We start from the raw sequence: 18806 nt of genomic DNA on the forward strand, positions 1-18806 counted from the left end.
CAGAGGTGAGCGGCAGCGCCGGCCTCTGCACGGTGGGAGAACGGATGTCAGACCTTGGCCACCACCAGGGGAAGGTGGCCAGGCTGATTTTAAAGAAAACTTCCAGAGAACAAATCCTCCCATTGTGCAGGGAGACAGAGAATTGGGGCCAGCGAGCTTGGCTGAGCACCGAGTGTCTCAGGTAACTAAAATGCTAAAGGAGAGCAGGTAAGAAGTGGAAAGTAGGACGGGCAGCAAAGGAGGGGTACAAAGCGTTGCTCAGACATGTAGGGACGAAATCAGGAGGTCTGTAGCCCCGCTGGGGCTAAAACTGGGGAAAGAAGGAGGCGTAACAAGAGGAACTCAACAAGTACCCTAGCAGCAAAAGCCGGGAGAAAGAAAATGTGGGTGCACTGATGCCTTTTTTGCCTGTATGTCTACAGGCAAAGCCCGTTCCAAGCTCCTATGGGTGCAGGCACAGTCTGGGAGAGGCTCCAGCCGACGGCGGGGACAGCAGAGGTCCCCGCACCTGGATCCCATCTCCACCGGGGACCGACAGTAGGTGCTCGGCCAACTCCTCCTGCACGGCGTGACGCAGGGATCCCCTCGTGCTCGTCTTGAGCCTGCCACAGGATGATGTCTTTGGGGTGCCCTTGGCTCCTGTCCTCCAGCAGCACGGCAGGGGCTCCGGCGGGGTACGGGCATCGCTAGCGCTGGCACGGAAAGGCCCTGTGCTGCACCACGACGCCGCTAGGCTGCCCCACAGCAAGGCACCCTGCACCAAGCACCTCTCCACGCCTTGCTAGCGGGCCAGGTCTTGTGCCTTCGTTTTAGCCAATCTGGTATCACAAAACAATGAAGAACACTGTTTTCCTCTGCACGCCAAGGCAGATTTGGTCCCTGAGACCTGTCATCTCGGCTCACGTGCTCTCAGCTTTGGGCCTTCCTGTAAGTCACGAGGGATTTAGTAAGCCTGGCCCCGGCACTGAAGGAGCGAAGCTCACTCCAGGAGCAGGTGGCCTGGAGAAAGTCAGAGACTGACCATCCAGGAGACTTTTATGGTCCAATTATGCAAACGCTGGTGAGAGGCAGCTTGGGTACATTTGCCCAGAGGGATGGAGGTGCTGATTTCTTGAAGTCCTTCCCATCTCTCTGTTTCCACAGTACGAGTGTTTTTACTTATATTTTACAAGTAAAAATGAGACGCACAGTTCTTATTTTATGCTAGGACGCATTTTGGCCCATGACTCTAAATTAAGCAGTACTTATTTAGGAGTTAAATAAGTGTGAAAACCTTTTAAAACAATAGTTGCCAAATAAAGATTAGAGAAAGAACACAAAGAAACTAAAATGAAAACCAGCAAGTGTCATTTTTAGCCTGGGCTTTTTATTCCAGTAATTACTTCTTGGAAACAAAACCCAAACCATCCACATTGCTAGAGACAGCGAGACGAAAATAAGAACGTTTTGCACCAGTTGGCTGTCAGCCACAGGTTGGTGGAGGAAAGCCTCATGGTCTTTACCACGATGAACTGTCCTGCTAGGAGAAAGCAATCTCCAAAGAGCTCCCAGAGGATTTATATACCCCAATTTGTTCAGCACAGGTCAGAGGTGCATTTAAGGAAGTGCCAAAAATCTGGTCAAAGGAAACTTCCCTGAAAATCAAAGTCTGGACTTAGAAACGTGTTGCTCCGTGGGCCCCGCTGGAGAACGTGGGGCCATATGGCTGCCTATGGCGGCAAAGCCATTGCATAATGACAAATTCGTTAGCAGATGTCTTGGGAGGCTGACGCACAGCCCCTTTCCGACAGCAGGCTGGGAGAGCAGCGAGGAGAGCGGCTCGGCCAAACTGCCTCTTGCCAGGTCCCCCCCCGAGAAACAGGGCCATGCAGGACGCCTGCCCACACTGAGCGCTGCCTGCGCGGTCCGGCGTATGGTTCCAGCCAGTCTCGGTCAGGGTTTTTAGCTGCTACTGCAACCAAAATCAGGAGGTGAGCAGGAAAAACAGTGATTATACAGGACAGGTGGTTGTATTCCTGCCACAGGGCTCTCTCCACCAGGCCAGAGGCTCTTGCACAGTCGTGGGCACCGGCGCCATGGCCCCGGGGGGTGTGAGCACTGCCACGTGGTGTACGCTGCTGATGCACACCCCACGTGTTGCCTGCCACCCTGTTGATGCTGGGGTTTGCTTTACCTGGTTCGGGGGCATCGGTTACCCACCCAAGCACGAGCTGGGAGCTAACAGCCAGGGTCTCCTGGGTTGTCGCAGTGGTCTCTAACAGCCATGTGGAGCGATGCTTGGGCGCGAGGGACACTAGGCTGGTATGACAGCAGCATGGTAGCAGCACTCAGCTCCAGGGCTGGAGATGTTCAGGGCAGTGCCCCCAGCCTCCACGTTACCCCATGGCGACTGCAGCTCTGAGCGCTGGGCTCTACCTTTCATCTCAAAAGCTGTTCCAGGAAATGGGACATCCCTCCCCACAGTACTGCGGGTATGGGAAAGAAGCTCGGAGATGCAGCTTCTCAGTGAAACAGAGCTGATGGAGCCCGTCTTTATGGCCAATCCAGCAGGATCCAGCCCATCAGGCAAACACACCATTTAATCCCCTCCTCGGGCCCTGGCTCGCTCATCACAAAATGCAGAAACATCCCCAGGATGAGACGCAGGCTGGGCTGGCAGGTCAGGGCCACACAAGCAGTGTCCAGTCCATGTTGGCTTGGGTCTCCTCCGCATGCTGACAGCTGCTCCTGGGGCTGCAGGGCCTGTCCAGAGCCTTATCTCTGAGCGCCAGTGGGCAGAGCCTGCGGTCAGCCCCACACCCTTGACCACAGCTGAGATAAGCAGAACACACAGTCCGAAGGTCATCCCCTCTCCCACAGGCACGAGGCAATAGATGAGCCCTGGATTATCCCCTGCAGGGATACAGGACTGAAAACGCCTACAGCACATTGGGGCGATACAACCCAAACTGCTACCTTCCTCTCCTTCTCCTGCTCTGGTCTAGCCAGGACGGATGTGGGCTGATCCTGGGGAGCTGCATGCTCTCAGCAGGGCGAATGTTCCTGAGAGCTGCCAAAACATGGGACCCTTAAAGCCACCCGGCCTAGGGATCCGTCCCCTAGGGAAATAGCTTGGTAGGGGGACAGGGCCGAGGAGAAGGGACACCATCTCCGAGCATGGGATGGAGCCGCATTCTTGTCTCTGCTGTGGGTGGTGGGTCGGGGCAGCGCCTTCCCCACCTGATGCCCTGGCAAGAGCGACATGCTGGAACCTGTCTGTGGGACGGAGCCTCGGGATGTTCCCAGGACTCAGCTCACAGGCATCTCTCCAGGATTTGCCACCCCGAGGGTCAGGGTGGGCTGGGAAAGCACTGCAGCACCCAGGTCCCTGCTGCCCAGCCAGACCGAGGAGCCCCAGCCTGATGCCGCCCCTCAGCACCATGTCCAGCATGTGAAGGGCTTGGGCAGCATCCAACAGGCCATGAGCATCCCAGGAATTGAGTAGGTGATGGCTTCGCTCAGGCTGCTTTGAAGTTTGGTCTTCTGTTTGCTCTTCCAGCTCCAACAAAGCAGTAAAGCCAGGAGCCTGCAAGAGCAGCCGTGCTTCCACCCCAGGCACAGCCCTGATATCCCTACGAGGGAATTGCTCCCTCTCAGCCATTAGCATGTCTCCTGTGTCCCCAGGCCCCAAAGCTGGAATCTGCAGTACCACCAAACTCCTCCAGTCCCAGAGGGGCCAGCTCCTACCCCCATCCCCTCCAGGCACAAAGCACAGCTGAGTAGTGTCCCACGTCATCTCCTTTTCCGGATGGGCCTGGAGGGTTCAGGTCTCCCAAACAGAGGCACCTGGACTTGCATCCATGTGCCTGGAGGAGGTCACGAGGGCCCAGCCACTGCTGCACCCCCAGGAGCTGTTTGCCTGCAGGGACCTGTTCCAGCACGGAAACATCAGGGCTCCCTGCAAAGGACCTGCTAGGAGATCATCTGTTGCTTTTTGCAATGCAAAGTCGTGGGCTGCTCCTTTACCATGTTCTCCCTCCCCTGTTATCAATAGCTTTTCTGGTCTGACTGGCTTTCCCTGCTGCCACATCCCTTGACACAGGGGAAAAAGAGTTTAGATCCACACAATAGAGGCAAGAGGATGTATTTCCTCAGTGCCCCTGTGCACAAAGGGCCTGGTCCAAACCTCTCTTGGCTCTGGGAATGTAAATAGCGTTTGGCAAATCACCAGCACAGGGGTGTTTGTGCTGACCTGGAATAGTCACACACCTCTGCTGCGCTCCTGCAACACCTGCGTAGCTCTCATTTGGCTACATACCAGCCATGGCTCCAGAGAAAGCATGAGGGCTGGGAAGCTGGGTGGTGATTTCCAGCTCTGTCCTGGTCATCTTGTCGCTCTGCACCTTGGTTTCTTGTCTGGGAAAGAGGAACAGCAGATCCAGCTTGTCACTGCTGTTCCTCAAGGAACAAGGTACGTGCCATGCTTGGAGCCGGGCATGTGGTATGCACAGCAACCTCCTCCCAACGCTCCACAGCATCCAGGCTCTGCAGTTGGGTTTGGGTTTTGCCACTGCTAACAGGTGTCCAGAGCCCCAGGACACGGTCCCAAGAAGCCTGCAGAGGCCTTGCAGGCTCTGGAGAGCAGGGTGGGACAACCAGGACTGGCAACAAAATGGGTCGGGGTGCTTGCAGGGCTGGTCTGTGCCATATGTGCAGTCCTCAAGGCATCACCCCTATCCCTCAGCCCAGCAACCCCCCAAGCTGCTTGCTTCTGCTCCAGAGCTGGCTGCAGGCCCCAGCTGAAGAGTTACGTGCCTGCAAGCGCGCGGCTGGACACGGTCCCTGCTTCTGCTATAGACAGGTGAACGGTCATGCCATGGAAAAGAAAGAAGTGGAAACCAAACAAAAAAATCAGAGCTCTGCCAGGAACATGGCACCTGCAAGACTTCCTAGGTGAATGGTGGATCTCCGTCTCCCAGCCTGGCAGGAAATGTCTAAAGGCAGTTAATTCCTGGGGAATCCAGGAAAGAAAGAGGCAGTGATCCCCCAAAAAGTAGGGATCTCACTACACCAGAGATCAGTACCTTCTGGGGATGTTGAAGCACAGCTGTGTATTTCTTCCCCAAATCAGAGGTTCAACATCTCAGTTTAAACTCAGCAGGAACCTGGAGCTCCTGGCTGTCAGCAGAGAAAGATGCTGATGGTCGCTAGCACAGGGATACCTTGTCTCCATGTGAGCGGGAATCACTGTGTCTCTCCAAGACATTTCTCAGGATGCCCAGCCCTGATCCTGCTGTGTGCCCATTCACTTGTACGGGCCCTTGCGCTGTGTTGTGTTGCACAAGGTGAGGCTGTAGCCTTGCATGCACTTTGCACTGCATTGTTCCACCTGGTTATTGCTAGCCTGGATTTGCTGTGAGATCACGCAAGGCGTAGCAATCTGTGCTGTGCTCCCTCTGCGCAGACCCCGCGTGCAGCATCCTGTACTCCCCCATCCATGGAGCAGCTCCTGGGGATGCCCGGCAGCAAGGGTGGCTCTCACAAGGACCAAACCTCTTCTCCTATGTGAGTCTTCATGCACCCCAAGGAGTTCCTGGTCCATAAACTCTTCAGGCAGGTGGGTGTTACAAAAGACACTGGGATGATAGCACAGTGCCAGCCTACGGTACTTGGCCACACAGCATGGGCAGCCCTGGGGCTGTGCATGGCCAGTGGGCACAGCCAGTGCCAGACCTGGATGGCTGGACACAGTGCAATGCTGACAGGTACCTGGACAAGAGCTGCCACCTGGTGGCACTGGGACAGTGTTGCTGGCCAACCAACCACAGGGACCTAGTCTGGGATGTTGGGGGTGGCCAGGCACCATGGCACCGTCCACAGTGTGGCTCTGTTCAGCTGCACTGGGGAGGCTGAGGCTGATCTGGCACTGCTTGGCGTTGCTGCTTTCACCTAGTGACACACACAGGTGGGGGGCTCTCCCATGATTTGCATCCTGGCTCTTGCCAGGGATGCTGTTTATAACTATCCTCCACGAGCTTTGCCACAGTCGGCTGAGAAACTTGCTCTCCAAACCCTCTTGACTTTCCACGACCCGTGACAACTTCTGACCTGAGGCCACAGGGTAAGGTGGCTCTGGCAAGATGCACTGGGACTTGCGCTCCAGCTGGTGTGTCCCATGTGTGCTGCAACTTGCTGTTGCCCATGGCAGCAAACGGATGCTGTGGTGCAGCCACACTGAGGCAGGGGGAGGCAGAAGATGCTGCAGGTCAAGACTGAAGTGAGGAAGCAAATGGGACCTCCAGGTCAGAGCTGTTTTTCTGGAGTCAGAGAGGATGTGGCTTTGAGCTTGCTGGGAAAATCCAGACCACAGCAAAGGGCTTTCTCCAGCCAGGGTTATCACTGATAACTGAACAGCACCAAACTTTCTGCTGTTTTGGCTCCATCCCAAGAGGAGAGCTTGGAAGGGAACAAGCTCTGCCAGTGAAGAAAACTTCCAGGGAAAGTTTTCTTTCTCTTGACTCTGGGAAGCTTCAGCCATACAGAAGAGCCGGGCAGTGGGGGAAAGCACAGGCTCAGCGCTGCTAGCTTGCCCACAATAACTGGTCTCCTCACCCATCACGCTTGCCTTGCTCAGTGGGGCTCAGCCCCTGCCTCATCCCATTTCCCAGAGGAGAAGGAAACAAAAGAGGAAGAGGGGGAAGGGAAGGAATTAAGAGAAACTTCTTCCAACTTCTCAGGAACAGAAAAGCCCTATTCAGAGGGGAAGAATTCCCATACGGGGCCGGTCACCTAGCAACCCGCAACAATTTGGCATGGCCCAGCCTGCATGGGGGAGGAACAAAGCCTCCTCGCTACCCTACTGAGAGCCCAGAGCCCCACAGCCAGCCCAGCCAAACATCGGGGCTGGAAAGGCAGGCAGGGCCTGCGGGACACAGGACATCAGCAGCACCCAGCACAGCCCAGAGCTCCTGGGGTCACCAGGATTTTGTCCTCGGTTGGCTCTGGAGGGTGATGAGTCTCTTTCAGGCTCCCCCTTTTCTGGGAGCCGGCTGTTGCTCAAGAAGGATATTTCTGACCCGGTCCAAAGCCTGCCGATGGCTCTAGCAGAGCACGTGCAGCCCAGCGGAAGCTGGTTCAGCCCTTGCGAGGCTCGCGCTGAGCCGAGGAGGGTGATGGCTTCACAGTGCTGGCTCCCTGCAGGTCCAGTGTCTGGGCAGTGCTGCACACGTTATTCCCATAAGAGGCACGGTGTGTTTCGGATAGCTCTCTGCTCCCACGGACATCATGGGGCTTGTATGGGCAGGGCAGCCAGTGCAGGCTATACCATCTCCCAGATAAGCTGCATTTGTTGTTTAGATCATCAGTCGGGGTACTCCTCCCTTGCAAACAAACTTACTGAGACATGAGAAACTGCTCAGCCTCTCTGCAGCATGAGCAATAAAGGGACAAAGGAAATCGGGCCTAACAAACCCTGCTGACAATCTGAGCTGAAACGCCCTCTCCAAGGGGTCCTTGGAGACACTACTGCTGCCAGACAGAAATGTTGGACAAAACAAAAACCACTTGCAGCCAAAGCAGGTCCATTGGGACCAGACAGTTAATGTGCAGTCGGGCCCCAGTCCGGAGCCCTTTAAATTCAGGGTGAAGCTCGGGGCTTGCCTGGACACTAGAAGTGGCATTTAGTTGTGTAGTGTCGTGGGAAAAACATCCAGCCCTCCAGGTAGTCATCTCCAGCTTCCGATATACCCAGAGAGCAGTCGTTGGGACAAGGACAGACTCACCAGGCATTTATTCACTTTCTCAGAGAGGTTTACAGCCAGCTCTGATCCCTGCCATAGCAAGGTGGACAACTGGAGATCGCTCAGGTGTATCCACACAAGCTGCAGAGCATCAGCAGATGGAGGTATACTCATTAACCTCTGGTCCTGCTTGTTCTTCTCCCTCCCTTTCTTGGCTTCATTCCCTTATGCAGCAGCATTTGAGCAACTGTTTTGGGCACAAACTAAATAACCACATCCCACAGGGCTGCAATGAAAATCAGTTTGGCCAAAGCAGTGACATTTATTTTGCTTACAAAACCTCCTTCATAAGGCAATACATTGCAGGCTTGCAACCAGGTCTGCCTCTCTCAGCATCATAGGGAACAGGCACTCCAACCAGCAGCAAAGACAGATAGTATCCATCCCTGGACTTGGAGAGCTTGTATCTCCCCCGGCCAGAGGGCAAACAAAGTGCTCCTGGGACAGGTGGGAGCCAAGCATGCCAAGGCCCAACTAAGCACTGACTTGGCACACCAGGACTGCAACACAGTGCTAACGTGTCCTGCAGCCAGGGGAGCCCACAGAGCCAGAGGCACTGAGTAAGTCTGACAAGCCTCGTGCACCGTAGAGAACATTCACCTTCCCTTTTATCGATGGTGAGCTGGGCTCAGGGCAGCAGACTGGACACCAGCCATCATTGTGCTCCTTCGCAAGTGTCATGAGTAGGCCACGGTGGGAAGCAGAAGTGAGATTCATCCTATCAGTCATCCGGAAGCCAAGCGTCCAGATCATTTTTATCAGAAGGCAGCAGAGTCGGAGCAGCACCTCACCCAAGTCATCCACCTGACAGAGGATCTGTGCATCCATCTCTGTCCACTGCCTGCGGAGGGAGCCTGCTTAGATGAGACACCCAACTCCGAGATGGGCACCGCTAAGGGAGAGGAATCACCCAGAACAAAAAGCTAGCCCCAGCCTGAGGAGAGGAGCATCTCATTGCAAAGAGGGTAAACCTGGATGAAGACACAAGACACTGGACCAGCTGCTACTCAGATCCAGTCTTGATTCCTTCTTCCCAAAACCAGAGCCTACAACCATCTGCAACGGGTCTTGCAGTGTAGTCAGATGGGGATGCCTTTGTTGCCCTGCTGCATTTGCTGGCTGCTCCTCTCCTGACCTGTAGCACATGCACGTTTGTGGAAACGTCCGAAAAAGGGAAATATCTTTGTAGGGATGGAACTGTGCCCGGAAGTCCAGAGCTAACCCTGGCTCTAGAAGTACTCCTCCTTTCCCCATGAGGTGTTGTTGAGATACTCCAAGCAATGGCGCTTGCTACACAGTCAGGATCTCTGGTAGAGTTTCATGACATTCTCATCATGGAGCTTTTTCCACACCTGCTTCTCCAGGTTGAAGTCGTGGTTACTGTAGAAGACTAGACGTTTCCATTCCTTGTCATAATAGTGATCTGAGTACTTCTGGTGACCCTCTGTGATGTAGCCATAGGCACTCACCTGGGAAAGACAGAGGGCTCAGTGGGGAGAGGTACAAAGGATGGGAGGTGTTGAGTATAATATAGACCATAGCTCCCAAATGGGGAGGGAGCATACAACAGGGATGCCAGTAAGGGCTGTCTCCCAGTGACTCTACATGGGGGTCCAGATAGATCAGACTGCAAAGGCTGGCTCCAGAGTGCTTGGTTTCCTCTCAAACTACCACCTTGGGAGCCAGGACAGCTCTCAGGCCTTGAAGCCACAGGAGATTTCACAATCAGTATGAGATCTATTCTGGGGTCATTTCTCTTGTCCTCAATCCAATCCCCTGCAGCTTGCAAGAACCCCTGTACCCTCAAGGCAGATGGTGGTCAGAATTGGTGTTACCCATGCTCTGCCCTATTAACCTATCTCCCCTTCCAGACAGTGCTGTGCACTAGAATCATCATATGCCTTTACCCAGTCACAGAGATGGAGGGCAGTCAGCAGCAAGAAGGCCCCTGTCGTGGGTCTGTACAGCCGCCAGTAGGGCTTATCCAGAGTTTTGGATTTTAAAAACCTGCAGCAAGAGAAAAGAAAGCAAAGAGTGGTGGCTGGGTGGGATGGTTCAAGCTGGGTGTAACTCACTCCTCTGTGGCCTGTGTGCCGCCTCTGTTCCTTGCAGCAGTTTGTGGCCATACTGGGCATTTCAGACAAGCTATCAGGGCAGCAAGCCTGCAACTAACTGAAGCTGGTCCAGATTCAGAGCTAGAAAGTCAGGACATCTCCTTCTCTCTCATTCTTCTACCCTTTTCTGATGCTGGGCTCTTGAACTCTGAATCACCACAAGCTCCAGTTGTGCTCACAATAACAATGCCAGGCCATGCTCCTCAGGGAATACGCACTGTGTGGGTCCATGCTGAGCCATCAAGATGCAGACAACTGCAGCGTGCAGCCAATTGGGTGCTGCAGTATCATTGCGCTGTCTGAGAAGAGATGCATAGCAGCACTGAAGTTAGATATACTGGCACTAAGGGCAATGGGACAAGCACCCAAGTATGCACGAGTTACAGTCACAAATTACAGCTGTGAGGGAGCAAGCTGGGAGGACAGAGCTCAGAGACAGAGAGAGAAGGTGCTAGCCAGAAAAAAATTAAAAAAAAAAAAAAGAGAGCCCCTTAGAGCAGATAACCCCATGCTCACCTGTTTTTCATATATCTGAGAAAATCAGGGTGAACTACCAGATATTTGTCCAGCTTGAAATCTTCATCAAATCTGTCTCGGGGCCTTTGCCTATGGACAAGAATGAGGAGACTCAGGACAAGCTCCTATATTTCATCATGGCTGGCAAGCATCAGCCATGATGCACTTGGTGATGAGAAAAGAAACACAAAAGGTGTTAAGTTATTCTGCAGCATTTCCCAGATGATGACAAAAACCTCTGTGCGTTGCAGGGAAAGAGATCAGGGAAGAGGCGGAACAACAAGGCATAGGAATATCAAAGCGTGTGCGTGTATAAACAAGACTTGGAGAAACTGGACCTTCATCCATGAGTAGGTCACCAGGTACAGACATCAGACCAGACCCCAGAGGACCACAAAGCTTTCTCCAAGCATATGCGCACGCACCACTGAAACCAGCTACTTCTGGGAAGGAGGTGTATTGGTCAAGGCAGTGCTCAGAGCTGGGGAGAAAATAAGGTATAAAAACAAATCTGCAAGGGGAAGGAGAGTTTAACCTGGCTTTAGCCTGTCCTGAATCTCAGCAGGGCTGGACAGAGCACTGAGGAGAGGAAGAGGGCGCAGTGGAGTGCTCTACGCTCAAGGGCACAGAGACGGGACCCGTTTTTTTTTTACCCGTATTGATTCAAGAATCCTTTCCTGGTTTCTCCGTTCAACAGAAGAGCCTTCAGCCACTCATAATCTCTAGCGCCCTCCAGGAAGTGAATGTATCTGATATGCTGGGAAAACAAGTAAGCGTTAAGGAACAGCGCGAGAGAGAAATGTACTTTAAAAACAAAAAGTCAGCAGGTATCTAGGCTCTCCGAGTTTCTCTGGCACAGATCTAGAGTCTGCAGCTCTTAACTATTCTACAGAAGCAGAGCGGAGATAACATTTGGTATGTAGCTACTTTACATAGCAAAGGGCTGGGGTATGACTCAAGCTCAGCTTGCCATTGTGAATGCTCACTGTCAAGCTAAGCTGATGTAGGTTCCCTCACAAAGGGTAATGCGAAGATGTTACCTCAGCCCCTTTGCTCTTCGTCCAGGGGAAGTTCAGAACTGAACACCAAAAAACAGCATCCTGTCAAAGCTGTGCACATGTACAACATGGACCTGACTTACTTTTCCCCTTGGAATCTTGCTGAACCCCCTATGACTCAAGATCAGGAGAGAGGACACCAGGGAGTAGGCTGTGAATCCATAAAAGGAGGTTTTTGTTCCGACATCTTTTTCGTAACCTTTGATTACTGCTCCGCTCACCCTGAGAAAGGAAATCAAACAGAGGAGCAGAGTTAGGAAATGACCCAGGTAAACCCTGATGTCCACATTAATAAGAGGCCAAGAGAGCATTAATCTGGAGGAAGGGTAGATTAGGGCCATTCTGAGCTACATCTCTTCAGCTGTGGAAAAGCTACTTCCCTCTGCTTTGAGGATGGCTTTTCATGGCTCATCTCCAAACCCAGACAGACTCTTCCTTGGTGTTCAGGAATTTTCCAATACCTTTTTGGTTTGGCTTCTCCTCCTGCCACCTGTCATTTTGGCACTTGGGAGGCAACGCAGTAGTGGGAGGGCAAAGTTATCCGGCCGCAATTACCCTGCTAGCCAGAATAGGCTAGCTGGATATCTTGTAAGAAGGAAAGCAATAAAGGGCCTGTTTTACCGGAACACATAGTCGTGGGAGTCAATCTCCTGGCCCATCCCAGAGTTATTCAGTATTCCCCCATTCCCCACCACGGCACAGCTGATGCATCTTGGCATGTTGCTGCTGCTGTTGGCCAGCAGGAGCTGCTGATGGGGGTTTGGAGGCAGCAAGGACATGACCTCCTTCACCACTGCAAAGCAAACACAGTAGAGAGTTAGCATCAAGAGCCTGGGGGAGGGACACAGGGAAAACTGCACAGTTTGCACCAAGGGATCCATCTAGCCTGCTGTCTGTGACAGGGAGATGCTGCAAGCCTCCAACTACTTGTCACAGAGTTGCTGCCAGGAGTTTGATGGTCCCATCTGAATATGCCCTGAGGGACTCACATGAGTAATTCAGCTCCATGAAGCCATATGGAGGTGCAAAATGCTCCAGGCGGTCCCACTCACTATCATTGAAGTATCTCCTGTCTGTGAAGATTGTGATGTTGGGCAGGAAAAGATCTCGCAGCCAGTCAGACTTGGCAGCTTTGGCCTTCACTGAGTCAGAGCAGGTCTTGAAGAACAAAGAGAAAATGATAAAGCCTGATTAGCAGTGAGCTGACAAACTTGACTGAGTGTCAGTGCGTGTGTCTATGTGTGAGGATACAGACAAGAAACAGAGGAATTCCAGGGGTACATCAGCCATCTCCCTCAATGTCCCCAGCACCAGGAGGATGGGGCACAATTTCAGTATTACATCAACAAGCTGCTGATGGAAAATCACCCACAAGGAAGCCGGATTGACTCCAGGTCTCCAAGATGTTCTTCTTCAGGGCAACAGGCCTGCAATGTTCACACCTTTTAGCAGAAGTAAAAACACTTTTACCGACTTTAGGCCTCATTATTTGACACAACTCAATGTCTGTGATAGGCCTAACCTAAACATACCAAATGATGCCAGGGTTCTCAGTTGGTAATGCACCTCACAAGGTCCTGGCCTCAGAGAGCTGAGCGCATGAAGAAACACAGTGAGGAATGCATGGGATCAGATGACCATGATCATCATCTTTAAAGATAAGAGAAAGCATTTAAATAACTTGCTCAAGGTCAAAAGGGAAACAGGGAGACGTGCAACTAGGATGGGAATCAAGCCTGCTTACCCTCAGCAACAAGAGTGGCCTTACTACAGCCAGCAAGTATTAGCCTGTGTGTGCAGACAGAAAGCAGACAACTCCACTGTGGTGGACCTGTACTGGGCCCTTCTTTCTTAGGCATCTTCCCCAAGTATTTACTACAATATCCACTGAAAGACAAAACAGGGGACCAAAAGGACACGCAGGCTCAGCTCAAATCCCCAGCAGTAACAGTAATGCATGACCAAAGCCTTTTGAGTCTCTGTCATGCAAAAGCATGACAGAGCAAGTTCCACATCTCCTGCCTGCTGTTGCTCAGGGTGTGCGCTGCAGTTCAGCCAGGCTCGCTGCTACGGGTGACAATCCTGTTGCAGTCTGAGAAGACAGGCCTCATTCTGTCTGCTCACAACATGAGTGAAGTGAGAACATTGCGGATGGTTTGATATTGGCATAATTTCATTTGGAGCACATTTTGTGTCCAGAGACAGAGACGTTCCCTTCCTGCTCAAGCTGTACTTTACACTGTCCTAGGTCTAAGATTTCTTGTGCCTTCACAGCTAGACTGGATTAATATCAGAGTGGGAGACTTCTAGGGGAAAGCCTGATCATATAGGAAATGAAGGAGGTGGTCTCAAGAGGTAGAGGTGCTTCTGAGCCACGCTCTCTCCCTGCAGAAATAGGGATCAGGTTTAGAAGTGAGAACTAATATGTGACACTTGGACCCACATCTTCATTGAAGACATTCTGTGTGCATTTTCTCCTCTTTTCTACACTGAAAAAGGGTCTTCCTCACTGTCTTAGCTGTTCTGCACACCCAGATACTCTGTCACCCCAACTACACCAGAGGACACTCTCGGCTTCCCAGTGCCAGGTCCTGCTCTGCATTACTGGAATAGCTGCATGGGCACGGAGGAGCATACGCTCTCGTTCATCCCATGAGAAGACAAGACCACCCCCCCCCCCCAGGAGTCACCACCCCCAACAGTGACTAGGATCCCAGTGACTTAACCCCAGCGTGCCTACAGGCAGGCACTAACACTGGGCAGGAGGAGTGAGGAACTGCCCCACATGGCATATGCATTCTCAGTAATGTAGTTCTCGCAGTCCCATTTGTACTCCGGGTGCCTCCAGCCCTGGAGAGCTTAGAAATGAGGATGCACATCCTGCTCCACCAACAGGCACAGCTGGCAGGCACCTCTGCTGTGACTCAGTAAGGCTTGGCCAGTGTATGAGCTCAAGTGTTTGATAGCCAAGTCCTGCCTTTAACAGAGTTGCAGATCTCTGGATAACAGACATATCCTTGGGGACAGCTGCTCCTCTCTTAAGTGGCTCAGTGCCATGCTGAAGAGTGCACCCCATCAGCAGCATAGTGGCTCTCATTGATATATGATAAAGCACCTCCCCAGATTCCCCATTTACCTCTGCTCTCTGCATATATCTCCCAGGGCATCCTGGGCACCTTGGGTTTGGGGAGCAGGGTCAACATTTTCAAGAGCAGCCCCTGCTCCACTGGTAGAGGTCCAGGGAGAACAACATGGTGCCTGCAGCCCCGGCATGCCCCTGGAGCCATAGCTACATTCCCCTTAATGCCACCAAAATAGCACATGGCTATGGGGGAGGTTTGTGGCATTGAGACTTCAAATGTGCAAATGGCTCTTCTAAGACCGTCAAGGTGGAGCAGGAGCTTCCATACTCTGCTGAGCTGCTTACGCCCTCCCTCCTCTCTGAGCACATCAGCACCGTGTAAAGGACGTTTACACCACCTGTATGTAAAGACCTTCCTCACTCTACAGAGAGCCACTTGCCTGCACAAAGCTCCCAGTGACAGAGGTGCCAGGGAAAACTCCTGGAACTGCTCTGGGTATGCTTTAAAAAGAATTATCACCATGAGATGGAGGACAGAGACAGTGTTATGGACCACAGCCTGCTCCTATCTGCTTGCTCACACAAGATACTGCTCTGCTATTGTTCACAACTTTCCTAAGGGCCATGTTCCTGGACTGAAGTGATTATGAGATGCTCAGATTTTTTTTTTAAATTAGTTCCTGACCCTCACCACTACAGAAGAAAGCTCAAAAATATGTTCAGAACAAGAGTTCAGTTTGAAACAGAAAAGAAAAAGATACCAAAGTGCTGCTTTCCGATTCCACAGCTTTTAAGACAATCTGATGGTGGGGACCAGATTTATTTTTTCGGAAGATGATCAGTGACATGACCTGCTCAGACAATCAGAGATGGTCACTAGAACTTCCCAACAAGCAGGATCCACGAGAAAACTTTAAAGCTGTAGCTGTGCAAGAGTTACTATTTTGACAGGCCCAGCTGTATCGTTTGAAATTCCTATCTTCACCTCTACCAAAATACTTTTCCTGTGCTGAGCAGGCTTGCAGTTGTTCCTATTTAACAAACAGGAACAAAGTGAGATCTGCTAATGAAAGATGTGTTATGAACAATTTACTCTGCTCTGATGATGGTTCAATACACAGCAAGAAAACCCTAAGTAGCAACCCAACAAACAGGGACTGTCTCAAGTCAGTGGAGCTCTGACTGGGTAAAGGACCTGCCTGGCCATTATGGGTGTCTACACAGGGTGGAAAAGGTGATTCAGCAACACCTGGGTGAATCTCTCATCTTGTTTATAATAAACCACAAGAACAGTAATAAAGAAACTCTTTCAGCTGTGTTAGCCACACTTTTCACTCATGGGGCACACCCACACATTAGCCAATATTGACAGAAACCCTTACAGATGGGAACAGCCTTTAGCATACCATCTGCAAAGCAGGTAGGCACACATTTATTGATCAACATCTAACCTTTTTCTTTGACCTTATTTTGACTTTAATACAAACAACTAATACAACTTCTGTCCCTGTGCACTGAGTCCCTCTTCACCATCACTGCCAGCATCACACCTTACTGTCTAACACAGCACAAGCGTGATGAGCTTCCCTCTGCTGCCAAAGCATTTGATTTACTTTGGTACATACAGGTTTGGGTGAACAGACATACACACAGGCATTCCTACTCCTGTTCCTTCACCATGACCCTGCTTGTTTCTTTAGCTAGGTTGTATAAAATCAAGATCAAGGAAAATCTGGGGTTTGGAAAGCTGAATCTTCGTAAGAATGCAGATGTTCAGTTTCCTGGGAGACCAGGTGATGGATGGGACACCCATATTAGGACCATTATGTTAGTGTCAGACACCTAATGCCTGCCAGTAGGCATCACAAGAGTAGGCGTTACAGCACTTACCTTGGGATGCTCTGTCACAGGCAACATATGGCCTGCACTGTGCGCCTAACTCTCCTATGCAATAGAGCAAAGCACCTTAGTATGGGATCTACCTCATAGCACATCTAACAGGAATGATATTTTCCCCAGCTCCTCATGCAGTTGAGCCCCCAAAAGGGTAGGTCTAGCCAACATTCAAAGAAAGAAACCCACAGAAAAGAGTAACATTACAACAATTCCTCATACTGGAGCATGGCAGAGAGCTGGCCAGGCCAACTGAGCCATATAACTCTCCTTCTTTAGGTCCTGGCAGCAGCTGTTTAGTGATGGATTGGCCTACCACCTTGGAGATCATCCTCCACGGCAAGGGCCACACTTGTGCTGTGGACAGCAGATAAGAAAGTCAACAGGGAAGTGTCATTCCTGGACAAATACACACGGCCAGCACACCTACCGATGGTGGAGATGAGCTGTCCAGAACGTACTGGTCCTCGAAATCCCACCGTGGCTCAGATTTGAAATCAGCAGCCTTCAGTTTTTTCTTTTCTGTCACTGCAGCAGCCTGAGTCACAGGTCTTACACCATCGGTTTTTGCTGATGTAAGAGGCTCCTTTGGCTTCGTTTTTCCTCTGGGTATGCTGCTTTCATGAGCTCCCTCCGCCCCAGGGCTTGGCCTCACCCTTGTCTTCTCCCTGGCCTCCTCCGCCCCAGGGCTTGGCCTCACCCTTGTCTTCTCCTTGGCCCCTTCCGCCCCAGGGCTTGGCCTCACCCTTGTCTTCTCCTTGGCCCCTTCCACCCCAGGGCTTGGCCTCGCTGTCATCTTCTCCTTGACCCCCTCCGCCTCAGGGGCTGGCCTCACCGTCCTCTTCTCCTTGGCCCCCTCCGCCTCAGGGGCTGGCCTCACTGTCGTCTTCTCCTTGGTTTCCTCAACCCTAGGGGCTGGTTTTGCAGTCATCTCTTTCTTGGCTCCCTCTGCCTCCTCAGGGACTAGTTTCACTGTCTTCTGCTCTTCTACTTCCCAGTCTTGTGTGCTCTTAGCCATATCTTGTCCAAGTCTCGTGGCATCTTTTCCCAAGGTCACCTTTAAAAATGTCAAGTTTCCATCAGCAGAATACTCTGAAACCTTTTGCTCGCGGGTGTCCGCTTGTAGAACATTTGCGGCAGGTTGCAAATAGTTGAATTGCCTGAATGCAATCAAAGGAAAAGCAGGCACATCACACACACTTTCCACTTAACACTAAGCACCCTCCAGCCCATGTCTAGTGCTCTTGATTCTGAGCCCCTTTCTGTGCTTCAGAGTGCAGCTGCATACAGCAACCACACTCAGAGGATTTGCCTTGTTAACAGCCACTGAGCTGCTGCAGGAAAGTAACCTAATGCCTTGTCTGAAGGACACTGCCTGAATTGGATTTTGTTTACTTCGTCGCCAAAGAGCTATTCAGCTTCCCATACCCTTCTGGCCTGAATGCTACTCATTTCCCCAATAAGGAAATGCAAGATACCCCACATTCCCCTCAGATTTGGCTCTTGAAATATCCACACTGGCAGTAACTGCAAACCAGCACAGAACAGCTTCCCCCCACCTCAAGTAGGCAGCACCCATGACAACAGCCCCAGAGAACTGCAGGAATGTGTTTTGGAGCTCCTGCTTTCAGGATACTGGACACACCAGGAAGGCAGCCACCTGGCTCTCTACCTTCTTTCCTAAGAGAGCCAGGTGCTTCAGAGACAGAGATGCAGCATGAAGATCTTCTACAATTCAGTAAGGGAAATCTAGTCAGTGAAACTCATTCTCTTTATAGATATCCTACTGCTATTGTATTCTTTGTAAACTGGCCCTACCTGAAAATACCAGTTCACAACCTGAACTAGCATGAAACACAGATGTGTATTTCCCTCAGAGAGGCCAATCAGACTTGATGCAAACTGATAACATCCCAGGCTCCCACCCATAGCAATGAGTGGGAACAGGCAGCACAGCTACAATAAATATCAGCATTAAAACAAGATCTGGGCTGCTCTGTAGCAGGCTTGCTCAGAGCTGAACACAAAATGGCAGGGACTTTCCCCGCTCTCCAGGACACATAAAGACACAGAAAAGGAAAGGGCACCAGGCCCTTTGGCACATGCGCCGTCTCTCCTTCCCTTGAGAGTGCCCTCAAAGAGCTGGCAGCTGAGAGATTTAAGATAGGCAGCTCTGTCGTCAGATCCGCGCAAGGAGATCCCTTCCAAAGAGACCTCCTTGCCACCTCACCAGTACCCCATCACCCAGAGCCCAGCACCAGCACAGATCCTGCCTGGGGAAGCTTACAACCCTGCAGAGAGAGCAGACAAAGGCATTGATCTCAGATACAGAACAACGCACAGACAGCCCAATTTCGCCGCTTGA

The 18806-nt window shown here is 51.7% G+C and overlaps 1 protein-coding gene across 4 annotated transcripts in view; it reads right to left on the bottom strand.

Annotated features, from left to right (window-relative positions):
• Nucleotides 1-8016: 8016 nt before the first annotated feature.
• ST6GALNAC1 (ST6 N-acetylgalactosaminide alpha-2,6-sialyltransferase 1) overlaps nucleotides 8017-18806 on the bottom strand; it is a 30570-nt gene continuing 19780 nt past the window's right edge. For all 4 annotated transcript variants that reach the window (XM_068913545.1, XM_068913546.1, XM_068913547.1 and 1 more), the window contains exons 2-9: nucleotides 16872-17601; nucleotides 12456-12624; nucleotides 12088-12259; nucleotides 11550-11688; nucleotides 11062-11165; nucleotides 10409-10498; nucleotides 9686-9785; nucleotides 8017-9247 (exon numbers count right to left, since the gene is read on the bottom strand). In XM_068913545.1, the coding sequence (XP_068769646.1) occupies nucleotides 9077-9247; nucleotides 9686-9785; nucleotides 10409-10498; nucleotides 11062-11165; nucleotides 11550-11688; nucleotides 12088-12259; nucleotides 12456-12624; nucleotides 16872-17459 (1533 nt within the window). In that variant the 5' untranslated portion in view covers nucleotides 17460-17601 and the 3' untranslated portion in view covers nucleotides 8017-9076. The remainder of the gene's footprint in view (nucleotides 9248-9685; nucleotides 9786-10408; nucleotides 10499-11061; nucleotides 11166-11549; nucleotides 11689-12087; nucleotides 12260-12455; nucleotides 12625-16871; nucleotides 17602-18806) is intronic.

Source organism: Struthio camelus, chromosome 19 (assembly GCF_040807025.1).
Source record: "Struthio camelus isolate bStrCam1 chromosome 19, bStrCam1.hap1, whole genome shotgun sequence".
Classification (NCBI taxonomy): domain Eukaryota; kingdom Metazoa; phylum Chordata; class Aves; order Struthioniformes; family Struthionidae; genus Struthio; species Struthio camelus.